Raw genomic sequence first — 12,688 nt, forward strand, 5'->3', positions numbered from 1 at the left:
TCTTCATACTTGACCTTCATTGACCTCTGATTGTTAAACTCAAACCCTGAATCCTCATTAAAAGCATTTAACTTCACACGATCGGCCAGGATCAGGCGCCTCAGTCTTAACCACGATCACACCAAGCCTGAGCTGTCATCTCATTTACACTGGCGTCTCTCCGGGGACGAACAAAGGGTCAAGAAAGAATGAAATATTAGCTGTGCAGGTTTCGTGTTTCGCAAAGAAAGCCAGAGAGGGAGCCGGTGAGAGGAAGCAGCAGGAAAGTACACGTGAATACAAACACCAAACCTGAAGCTCTGTATTAAATAGAATGTGATAGCCTGATGCAATAACCCTTTTGAAAGATTATCCAGTGTCAGAGTTCGGACAATGGGGGCTGGGGGAAATTGCATCACGGGGCACATGCTCTTTGTACAGCTTTTCTTTGTGAGGTTAAATGTGTGGTTTCTTAAAGTGCTTATCTCAAGAGATTATAATGACTTAACGCAATAAAAACAATGCCCTGATGAGCCAATTGGCTTCAGATTCATATAGAGAATTTGACCTTTGAAAATTAAGATGAATCATCCTATTTGTGTGTTTGTGTGTGTGTGTGTGTGTGTGTGTGTGTGTGTGTGTGTGTGTGTGTGTGTGTGTTTGTGTGTGTGAGTGTGTGCCTACTCACATCCTCGTTTTTGAACACTGCAACCACTTGTCGACATTCTAAACTGTACTTATGTAATCTGCGCAAAACAGCTAGACATTATTCACAGTTTAAATCATCTGCCGTAATCCTTTTCACGTTACTGCTGTTAGCCGCCTGCCTGTCTGCACACTGGGCCAGTGTACAGTGGGACCACATGAGTGTTCCACTCCACAGCCGGGAGCTGTGGCTTGTTTTGTTTTATGCCTCCTGACGAACGAGGTTGACCTTTACTGAATAATGCTCTCGTGCAAATGGATTGTTCACACTCGTGCGTCAGCCTCTCTACCTCTCCGACCTCTTGGGTACAATGTGTGTGTGGGTGGTGGATTGGTGGACATATTCGCAGTATGGTTGCGGATCATCTGTTCTCTCTGCCTCAGCTACATGAAGCCTCACATATCACCGTGTAGCGCCGAGCGGATTTGATTTTGTCCGGAGTTAGAATATTCTCCTGTTCACTTTCCCTGTGTCAATTCACAAACATGATCGCAAAGTTTTAACACCCCTCTGCTTTTTCAATATGGGCACCATTCCCTGTTAGGTTGAGTTGAAGTGTGTGCATCCTCATTTGCCAGTTCAAATAGCTCTTTGAAAAACTATTTTTCACTGAAGCGCAATGAATCCTGGGATAGGTTCGGATGCCTCCCCTGAGTCGAGACAGTTATTGTCGATCACATCACTTCTTCTTCTGCTTCCAGCCCTTGTGATTGTCTGCACCTGTCCGAACGTGCTTCCTGCCTCCCTTGTGTACTTAGTCTCTCTGTTTCCATTTGTCTTCATCTGTGTTTTCTTGCGGTCTGATTGTAAGCCAGTAAATTGTATTTGATTAGATCAGTTGTCCTTGTTTTCTGTGTATGTCTGCATGTGGATCGAGTTTCAAAACAAAGGTTTCTTGAACTTTCAAACCGGTGGGAAAAAAACGAAGGAAACTTGAAATAAATCATGAAATAAGTAATACTCCAAATTTGCTCTTGATTACATTTTTGGCATTATAGCCCCCGTGTCTTTCTCTTCCTTACGCGGGACTTGATCGCACACAAAATACAACTCATTGATGGTAAAAGGTCAAGTCAATTTATTGTCAGATGACATCAAAATGCAAATGCAAATCAAACTCTCTACAAGAAGGAATCCAACACACACATAGCAAGAGTAATATTTACAACTGAAAACGAAGCAGTGCTTAATGAAAAGAGCCACGTTTCTCAGCAGTGCTTTGACTTGTTTGAAAAGTTACATACTTTAAGAGGTTGTTTTAATCTCTTTTTTCTAAATGAGTCACTGGAACGAAAATGACAGAGGGAAAACATCGAAATAAAGACGAGCCTAAAAGCTGAGTCAAGAAAATCCTTTCTGTTTCATACCAACTGTAACTAAGCTCATTTCAACCTTTACCTCCCTGTTATCTTTCTGATAGCCAGAAGACACAAGGTGAGTTCTCCCACAGACATAAAGATAAACAGGGGGAGACAAGTTTATGGTTTCAAGTCATTTTTGGACTTTAGGGGCTAAAGGTTGAATGACAAACTGCAGTGAGATCAGTCATACGCATGTAATAAATGTGCTAGGCATTTACTTAATCTTCTTACTACACACAGTTTCATGTCATCATTTCCTCATGAAGCAAGAACTTGGTCTTACAACCTCCTCTAACAGGAGCCAAGGCGAAATTCTAGCTTATTTATTACTCAACCAATTCCCATGAAATTTTGATGAAGTGAGGCACGACCATGAGCCGAGGAAACACCCAACAAATCCTGGGGTGGATCTGGATGAGGGGGCAGATCCAGGCATGGTTCAATTTCATTTTCAATAATTTCTCACAATGATTCATGGGCTTGACGGCCTTGAGGCAGGAGTTCTATTCTAGTTTGTTTGTTTGCATGTTAGTTAGAAACACAACACACAAAAGTAACAGTGATAAGCATGAAACGTGTTGGAAGGATTCTCTTTCTCTTTAACAGAGTGCAACACTGTCTCTTTTCCATTCATCAAATGTATATGCATGATGTGAGGACTGCTGAGAGGTCGCTATAGCATCTGCTCTACTTGTATCTAACTGACATAAATAGCAATACTCTGTGTGGAATGTGGCTTATCACATTTATTTGGGTGTAGCCCTCATGCTACAATGCAAACAGGCAGAAACATGTATTTATTTTGTTACTTTGTTGCATGTGGGTGTAAATGACACTAGATGCAGTTATACCATTGAATTGCACCATAGTTACTATACCAGCATAAGTGAGCTGTAATTTGTTTAGTTGCTCAAACTACTCAGGTTTAGTTCTGTCCTTGTTTTTGCTCTTTTTCAGAAAACAGCGCTCGCCAAATTTTTTAAATCAACGTCAGTGACCTTCACACGTGAGACATGATTTTGCAAAAACATCCACACGTTCTCAGGTTTCAGTGTCAGCTTGCGCTCAGTGATGAATGTGAACTTTGGCCGAGGCGACTGTATTTTTCTGCTGATGTAACGATCCTGTTCTGCTTTGCCAAGATTTTTCCTGGATTCTGCAAACCTCTAATGGGAAAGCAATTTGTGTAATGACTGGTATGCATGACTAATATGATCTTGAGGCAGTGGACAGGTAGCAGGTCCTGCAGGGGGATGGAGGAATGAGCCAGGGCCAGTTAGTCAGCTAAAAATAGATTAATGACCAAACCAATAACAACTTTAGCGATGTTGCAGGTTTTGACTTCTTTTCCCTTCACATTTCTCGGGGTAATTTGATGATTGTTGTGCATGTGTGTGTACAAGTGATGATTACCTCCGCCTAAGAGAATGAATCTGTTTGTTTTTGAGGATTACACCGAAGCTACAAGGCTGATTAGCATGAGACTCAGTAGAAAGCTGCAGTCGGTCGGAAAAGAACCCAATAAAGGTTCATGTGGATTCTCTGCAAATGAGGCTGAGGGGTTCCCTCTATAGTGCCATTCTAATTTCATATGTATTGCTTTTTACTCAAACTAGTATATGTGAAATACTTTCAAATATTATTTCAAATTCTCATTTCCTGACCTGCTATTTTATGAATTAGTGGGCCAATAAATGAAGTTAACATATTTCTAAGTATATTTACAGAAATATAGCCTGACCAACAAATAAGAATTAAACAATAAAAAGTTAAACACCAGAAGGAGAACAAATTGCACCTCAACAAACATTGGTGCGTTGAGGCGATAAGTCAGGAGTTTTTACAAGTTCTCCTTGAGCCACTTGATATAGTTGTCTGTCATGCGGCGTCCAATCAGGAAGTCGGTCGGCCACACGGTGAACATCAGCGCTCCGTGAAATCCCGTGTCATAGTGTTCATGTGACACCTCGACACCAGCAGCCCGGAGCCGCGTGGCATACATGATGCCGTCATCTCGGAGCACGTCATACTCACAGGTCATGATGAGGGCCTTGGGCAGGGAGCGTAAGGCCGTGTCTGGAACCAGCAGCGGTGACGCCCTCGGGTCGGCCAATGATCGCGACGGTCCGACTGCCTCCCCTCCGACTCCCTGCACCACAGCGGGCGCACTGTAGTTGTATTCTCTGTGGTACGTTTCAGGAAGGAAGGCGCTCCAGTCGACAAACTTCAGCAGGCTGGAGGACTCGGGGCTGTTGTGGGTGTTCGCCATCATGGCTCTGAAAAGAGCCTTGTCGCTGGTGAAGTACTCGCTCCAGAACCGCACCATGAGGGTCCGGGGTAGAATGGGCATGTCCTGGTTCTGCTGATATGAAGGAGTGTTGAGGTCCAGCGCCTGCAGCACTGGGTAGATGAGCGCCTGGGCCTTCAGCTGGATCTGTTGTCCAGGCTCTTTCAGTAACTGTGAAGTGAGATGGAGAGAATAAAATCAAGTAAAATCCTAAAGGAAAACAGTCTATTTCTCCATCAGATGAAATATGAGCTGATGTTTTTTCTAAGTCAACAGCAAGTGATCAAATGTACCAGTCATGGCTGTCAACTTAGAACCTTCTCAATTTGTCTTTGTCTCCATAGAGCTGCCAAGAATTACAATGATGTACGGTAACTGTCTGCATGAGGACAAATGGGCTAGAACGCGCTTTGCTCATTGATGCAGTGAGATAAGAGGACTCTTCCATTTCTTTAACATTGTGAGGGAAGGCCTTTTTCTAATTGTTTTTGATTTCTCAGAAAATAATTCAAGAATCTTAAAAAAAAATCTAGCATTTTCAGGGGACTGATATTTATGAATGTTTGCAATTTGATGCTGCTCAGAATATAAATCCGGATCTAGGGAATTTAAATGTAAATAAGATGACTATTGAACCTTAGTTAATATATATATATATGTGTCTATACTTCCTATACCTGGGAACATGAAACATGAAAGTTTCTGGTAAACCCTAGTTTTACAGTTTTCCCATGATTATTCTTTATATTTGCTGTGGTGCAGTAAAAAGAGGACTTCATCCTCGCCATGACTTGGCCAGCATGGGCCCCTGGTGCCGGGCCAACATCATGATCACACATGGGCATGAGGAGAAAAGTCGTGGGGAGTCCTGTAAAGCCGTTCTTGGCTCTATAGGCCGACGTCACAGTTGCTGTGAGGAAGAATTGGAAATGGCGGGAGATTGCTGTCTGTGTAGTGCCAGTTCTCCTAGCAACGAATCCGCCCATGCTGCATGGCTCAGCGTTTACATACAGATGCAAAATCATTTTGATGTAGCGTTTTCAACTCACCCTTCATGGCCTTTAATCGTGCATACAACAAGACATAGTCTCATCTGTTCTTAAGACTCTGTAAAGCTGTGCTGAAGCTCGCAGGTAGCATCAGAAAATTCATCCACAACCTAAACTTTGGTCAATATTAGAAAATGAAATTCCAAAGAGATTATCTTGGGAGAGTTGCACTTCCTGCTATGCTGCGGCTCACAGTCTCCAACCTCACGTTATCTCCTCAGCTACCTGTTGCCTGTGGCACTGCGGAAAATGTGGTTGTTCTTTCTCTTTTGACCTAAAACCTTGTGAGTGTTTGTTTACTGTGGATTTGACACCTGCTACTGCTGCTCAGCTGCAACCAGTTCTCTCTCCTTCGACTGTTAACATGGATTTGTGAGGGATTTGCTCTAATTGAATACCGCTACATAGCTGAGATCCATCGCACAGCTATACATGTCAGAGCACATCAATGTTGGCTGATCTCAGGTACTCAACAGGCGTTCTTGTGGTTCAGTAATATTTTCCATAAACCGGGTTATTAATCTTGTCTCATGTCATCTCATCACAGAGGGTTTTTATTTCCTTGCTGACAAAAAAATAGCTTCAGAACCTGTTGAGAGACGGCAGCGGCCAGGTTCCCTCCAGCACTATCCCCAGACACAGCCGTGCGTCCTGGGTCCACAGAGTACTGGGCCAGCACCCCCTTCTGGAGGAAGTGTTTGACCACACGGTAAACGTCCTCGTACGGGACGGGGAAGTGGTGAGCGGGGGCAAGGCGGTACCTTTAAAAAAAGAAAAGGTACAGGATTAAAGCTGGAACATAAATAAATGAGAGGACAGGACGAGACAGAAAACTGTTTGAGCTTGGAAAAAAGTAAACATGTTGATAATGTCAAGAGATGACGTAGCGGGATGGAAAAAAGGACAAACCAAAGGAGGGTTTTTTATTATCAGCTTAAGACTAAAATTGGTTTGAAACAGAGGTACAAACAGTACTCAGATGTCTCGTTGAATCTGATCATGTTTGGGAGAAGGAGAATGAAGTCTGTGAAAAAGAAAAGCTGCTGCTGCTGAAGCAAACCAGGCAGGAAAATGTAAAATCACACTGTTTTAGTAAAAGCTGAGATTTATTAAGAAAATTGCAAGAAATTGACAGCTAATACTCATGAACAAAATAATGGTCTTTCAGTTTGTGTTTGTTTTAATTTTCAATGATTCTTCCAGGGAATACGTAATGGATCCTGATGAAAAGGCACATATACTTGAGGACATACAGGTCTTTGCAATTTTTGTGCACTACCATTGTGGTTCATTTTTAAATGTATCTGAAGTTTTACTATTAAAAAGAAAAGTCCAAAAGAGTGAGACCATCTTGGGAAAGCGGTAAAAGGTTTCAGTTGCATGACCGCAGTGTTTTGTAATATCCTAGGAACCCAACAACAGACAAGTATAAACACCCAAGTCATTTCAAATAAATTCCTCTAAACTTGCTCACTTAAAATCTGTCGCAACAGCTTAAGGGCAAAATAAGGTCCATTACATTCATTCACTTAAAGAGTTTTCTCTTTTTGCACTGACCCGTGCCCTGCTGGTGTCATCTCTATAGATGGTTCAGTCTGTGAGCTAAAATGTTACACATGGCTGACCCTGAGACCGTGAAGTGCTGGAATTACCCACTGAACCTTTAACAAATTGCACACAGGAATTTGGATGGAGGCAGATAAGGAAATGTGCTCCCACAGCCCGTACACACACCGATCCAGTCCGGCTGGCACTGTCAAATACGGTGCATCAACAAACACAATTCACACATAAGAAAAAGAACGTGTGACTTAGTGACTGAGTCACCTCACTTGTTGACTGATAAAACCATGAGTGGTGAACGAGGGGATAGAGAGAGTATCGGCAGGACAAAGTTACAGTGCAGAGGATTTAGAGGAGGAGTTAGAAGTGGATGTGCCAAAGACCAACAGTGAGTTCAGCAATGAAAACCTGTTTCTACTGCATCCTCACTTCCATCTGTTCTGTAAAGGACAGGCTCATGAAAAAAATGAAATATGTGCGAGGAAAAGTGCTAAGGAAAAATGCCATTTTTATTCATCAGTTACAAAAATGAAATGACTTTGGTGGCTTAGTAATGTAAATGTTCCTCTGCCAAATTTGTTTTTGTTTTAACATTGTTCGTGGAAGGGTTTTGTTTCTCTTACTCTGCAGCTTTCCCACAGAATTCATTAAATCTATGGTGGTGGCGCGGGGGGGGGGGGGGGGGGGGGATGTAGGTACAGAGAAGTAGCAGGTGGAGAGAATAAAGAGTGAAAGAAAAGTTGCAGGTACATGCACAAATGCAGCTGAATCTACGGAGTCCGGCTGCCTGCGTGGATGGTAACAACTTTATGGTCCCAAATGCAAATGGCAAAGCAAAAAGCATAGCACACAGCTATACAATGTAGAAATGAGCAGAGTACAATATTTTGGTTCACTATCAGACTGTGGCGAGACAAATCAGAATAAAGTGTGCCACCACAGCCGAGATAATTAATGGGAAACACCGCTTTGATGGTGAGATGGGGCAGCACCCTGCAAGTTTGTCTCTTAGTTAGCGGTTAGTGGAGGGAGGATACGGAGTCAGAGAAGAAGTCATTAAGGATAAGATCCATCACTTTGTTAACATAGAGATAGAATGTTCTTCAACATTTCTGTTGATTTCTCTGAGAACAATTTGTGGCTTTTAATGGGAACACACAATTAAGGGGACTGGCATTTATGAGTGTGAGCAGTTTGATGCAAATCCAAATAAAAATCCAGATCAAGTGAATTTGCATTGGACTGTTGGGCCTTGTCAGAGGTCTGTGCTCTCTGAGTGTCATTATAATTGGAGATTGATGCAGGGGGAAGTTGTTGCTGTGTTAATGACTCAGCAGTATTTGCACCGTATCATCTGCATAAAGCTGACTATAGAATAATACTTACTCCACAGAAAGAACAACTGCATCGAGCTCAGTGACTAATTTTCTGGCCAGGAGATCGTATGGACTCATTCCTGGAAAGACAAGAGAAGACAGACAGATCAGAACGGAGATTCCAAAGCACCTCAGACATCCACAGAAACTGACTTCCATCACCTTACATGAGAGCAACACTGCAGATTAACATGTCTAGCAGCCTGTCTTGGCAAGAGCCACGTTTCTGTAATAGCTGCAGCCAGTCAACAGATTGCGAGAGCAGCATGCATGTGTCAAACTGCATGCAATGTCTTTAGGTTTTGGACTGGCAGGGGTAAACACCCTCTGAGGTCGCCCGCCGCTCCAGCAGCCGGCACGTTATTTCCTCCAGGAAAACCCGAGAAAGCTTTTTTGCGTTTGACAGTTTGTTCATTATTTATGTAGCTGTCACCACAGCTGTCATCGGGCGCCTGTACAGTCATTTATAACATCAATCAAACGGTGAATGCTGACTCTGAGTAATGGTGTTATTACCGCGCGATGAAGACATCACAAGAACATGGGTATTGCCCACTCATCCGTCTCTGACGCAGTCTTTAGTCAGAGAGTCCTAATTATTCGGGATGAACGAGACAACAGGCCGAACCCATCAACTTACGGGAGCTGCCGAGGCACCATCCTCCCCCGTGCAGGTATATGATGGCTCTCCGGAGCTCTTCGCCATCGCCCTGTTGCCTCGGCTGGTAGATCACCACCTCCACTCCGTCGAAGTTCTCCTCCGTCACCTTGACGTGCTCGTCGGACACGGGCACCACCCTTTCGGCCAGAGTAATGATGTACATTACCCCCATGTAGTCCTTCAGCCCCAGTAGTTCACTGAGGTCCGCCTGGAGAGAGAAGCATATTACATAATTTACCCTGTGTAGTAAAGTTACTGTAAATCAGTTAATTCTACGAAAGCGACCACCCTGACTAAAGCTCATAATATCCTAAACAGAAAGGCCTAAGATGCTGAACTATGTGGCCACGTCACAGTGCGAGCGAGGGAGAGGCTACAGTCATGTGAATGTGGTCTGGTAACACGTCAGCAGCCCCCTGGAGTTATTCGTCTTTAGACGTCTTTGATGAGTTCAAAAATAAATGAGGCTATAAAAGCTTCACCCCTGGTGCATCGTGTCGGATGAGGCAAGCAGTCTGTGGCTGGCATGAGGGGGATCAGCTGATGCACTTCTGCTGTGGCCACATATCAGAGAGTCATCCACTCCAAAGTATCAGGCTTTCATATCATGAAAGGAGGAAAGAAAACTACTGAGGCATTCTCCTACTTTCTGCCTAAAATAATTAAAATGATAATTTACTGAAGTAATAATAGAAGGAGCCTCACAGAACAGATTACACTGCTAAACTAAAACTTATTGTAAAAGTACTGGAACATACGTCGATTCGGCCACAGCACTACAACCATCTACCTAACATTGCATAAGTCTCAATGGTGCTGCCAAAACAGCTCTGAACCGTTGAGGCATGGACTCCACAAGACCTCTGAAGGTGCCCTGTGGTATCAGGCACCGGGTCTCTCGCATCAGATCCTTTAAGTCCTGTAAATTGCAGGTGGGACCTCAGTGGATCAGACTTGTTTTTTTTCCAGCACATGCAAGCACGCAAGGTTTTCCCAGAAGCAGAGCATCACGCTGCCTCCGCACTCTGCATGTGCTCTCCCTGTAGTGCGACCTGCTGCTGCAGCCTCTCGACCCACTCATTCACATGATGTTAAAGAAAATGAGACTCTTTTCACCAGGCCATCTTCTCTGATTGCTCTGTGGCTCAGTTTCTGAGAATAATGCATGCTGGAGGTGCATTCTGCTGTGGACGGGGGTCAGCAAAGGGCAGGCTGACTCGCTTTGTGGCCATGCAGCCCCTTATGCACTAGGACGTGTGTTTCTATCATAGCCAGGATTAAGGTTTTCAGCCATTTGTGCTGTTTTCTCCTTCTCTGGCCCACTGCATACTGGGAACACCCCACAACACCTGCAGCTCTTGGAGATGATCTGTTTAGCTCTTGTCAAACTTGCTCTAATCTCATGCAAACCCCTTTTTTCATGTTGCAAAATTAAATCAACCTCAAGAAGTGACATTGCGTCTAATCAGTGTAACTGTCACTTGTGATTAGTGTCTACATTCTCCCAGTCTAAAATTGAATCAAAGCACCCTGACCACGAGAGGATGCCTGGTTATGGCTAAAGTAAAAGGTTTGATTCAGAGACAAGTTAGACGTTAGAAAATACACAATAAAGATAATTTGAATATTTTAAGAATAAAATGTCCATGCTAAAAGTCTTTCAAACTAACCCAATATCCCTGCAGCAAGAAATAACAAAGCCCTGTTGTGTCAGAGGCAGTCAATTTTTTCCAAAGAATCTGAAATAGTTCTTCATTTATAACTGTGATCTAATAACTTATATTGTGTGACCTTCCTAGTCGTGGAATTGATTAAATAATACTTTTTAGCAGTGACAAAGACGTATGAGAATAAACCCACCGTTTATTTTACCAACCATGTAAGCACTTAAAGCAAACACATCACAATAAGCTCCGTGCACCGCATGCGTCTAACACTCATCAACAGTTTCCTTAATAGGGTCTATTATTAGAACAGGTGAGCAGGACTATACAACACATGGATTAGCATCTGATATAATCTGGGGTAACCAGTGTGTACAGCATATCTACATCAGCAAAACACAGTAAACGTTTAACTAGGCACCTTATACTCACTCTGAGAACAGACAACAGCAACAATCTTCAGTATTACTGTATTAATTAGAAGTTTAAATTATCAAAATTTGTATAAAAGTGAATAAATAAATACAGCCAGGGTAGACTGGTAGATTAAAGACTATTTCATCCTATAGGGATTCATTTCCAAAGTGGCTGTCAGAGCCACGCAGACCTAATGTCCAGCCAAGAGGTGCCAGAATCCATTTGTATTCATCATTCTTACCAGGTGGCTGAGACTTCTGAAGAAGCAGTTGGTCAGCATGAGTTTCCATTTCTCCTCTATCTCCTCGGGAATGGGCTCATAAATATAATAAGCTGTGAGCGAGCAGAGGGCGACGAATAGAATTATGCTTCCCAACCTCATTTTACAACGTGCGTCCCCGGCAACTGTCTGACTGCAGGCTGCGAAACACCAACGGGCTGTGAGCTGCAGCCTGTTCTCAAGTCGCTCCGGCGCGCGACGGAAAGCTTTTTACGCACGGAATTCAATGTTGACTCCGCACCAGATAAATACGACAGCACGTGCCCGGTTGTCATTTGATGGTTATGTCGGCGTGCATGCTCCTGGCTTTCCTTTGCTGCTCGTGCGCGTGCCGCGATGCGTGTCCGTGTCTCGTGCAGCTGTGGAAGTCATGGCCAGTGTCGGTGATATGGAGGCTGGAGAGCGCGCGCACGCCCCGCTGCGCTCAGGAGGCAGAACCGTCCCACCTTGGCCCGCGCCGCAAATTCCTCAGGTGCTTCTGAAACGTCCGCAGCTTGAACAGGATGCGCGTGGGAAATCTGTGCCGAGATGCAGCCGGTGCAGTAATGTTAACTTTGCACACGTTAAGAACTACATGAGAAATATTACACCACTGGGGGTTTCTCCATATACTCCAGATTATTTCAGTTTGTGCGCAATAATGTCAGCTGTGTGTAAAGGATCATTCTCCAGTGTTTTCTGCTCTAGGAACCTCCTCAACGCAGCAAAACAAAGTGTATGTAGTGCAAGTTAACCGCAGTTGTCAGGCAGCCAGAGCTAATAATATGATTGGGTGCCAGAGCCAGATGAGTGTCGTTTCTTGGCAGCCCCGACTGTCGACGCAATATGACTCTCTCAGGCACTCAGGCTTTGAAAGGGTCCTGCACAGAGGGATTGATTTAGCTCTACAGGAGTTGCGTTGTGGTGGGAAGCAGTCAGGCTGGTCCACACAGGCGTGAGAATCTCATTATGTCGAGCATTAATAGCCTCAAAGTCTCCCAGGGCAAATGTAAGACCGGCAATTACTGAAGCATCACATATGAAGGTAATTAAACCCAGAGCTGCCAACTCTCACGCTTCCGCCGTGTGACACACGCTTTTGCATGTTTTCACACGCACTCACGCCACACATCCAATTTCTCACGCCAAAAAAAACCTGGATCTTTGAAGTGAAGCGCATGACTAAATCTATTTTAACTTGTTGACGAGACGAGACGAAAATGTTGGTGGTTGACTAAGTCACGATCATTTTTTAAAACATCATCGTATCAGGCCGTCATGAAGTACCAGGAGCGGGCGAGTGTGTGTGTGTGTGTGTGTGCCCCAGATAGCGCACCGGTCCCGAGGCTCCGCCCCCCGCCCCGCG

General features: G+C 44.0%; 1 protein-coding gene across 1 annotated transcript; it reads right to left on the minus strand.

The window, feature by feature from the left end:
- Positions 1-1,739: 1,739 nt before the first annotated feature.
- Positions 1,740-11,709, minus strand: aadac (arylacetamide deacetylase). Its single transcript, XM_053422697.1, has 5 exons — positions 11,305-11,709; positions 8,962-9,190; positions 8,332-8,401; positions 5,972-6,143; positions 1,740-4,504 (listed from the first exon to the last, which is right to left on the minus strand). Exons 1-5 carry the CDS (start codon positions 11,443-11,445, stop codon positions 3,887-3,889), a joined length of 1,230 nt encoding a protein of 409 aa, XP_053278672.1. The 5' UTR covers positions 11,446-11,709; the 3' UTR covers positions 1,740-3,886.
- Positions 11,710-12,688: the final 979 nt, after the last annotated feature.

Source organism: Pleuronectes platessa, chromosome 5, assembly GCF_947347685.1.
Source record: "Pleuronectes platessa chromosome 5, fPlePla1.1, whole genome shotgun sequence".
In the NCBI taxonomy this organism is placed as follows: domain Eukaryota; kingdom Metazoa; phylum Chordata; class Actinopteri; order Pleuronectiformes; family Pleuronectidae; genus Pleuronectes; species Pleuronectes platessa.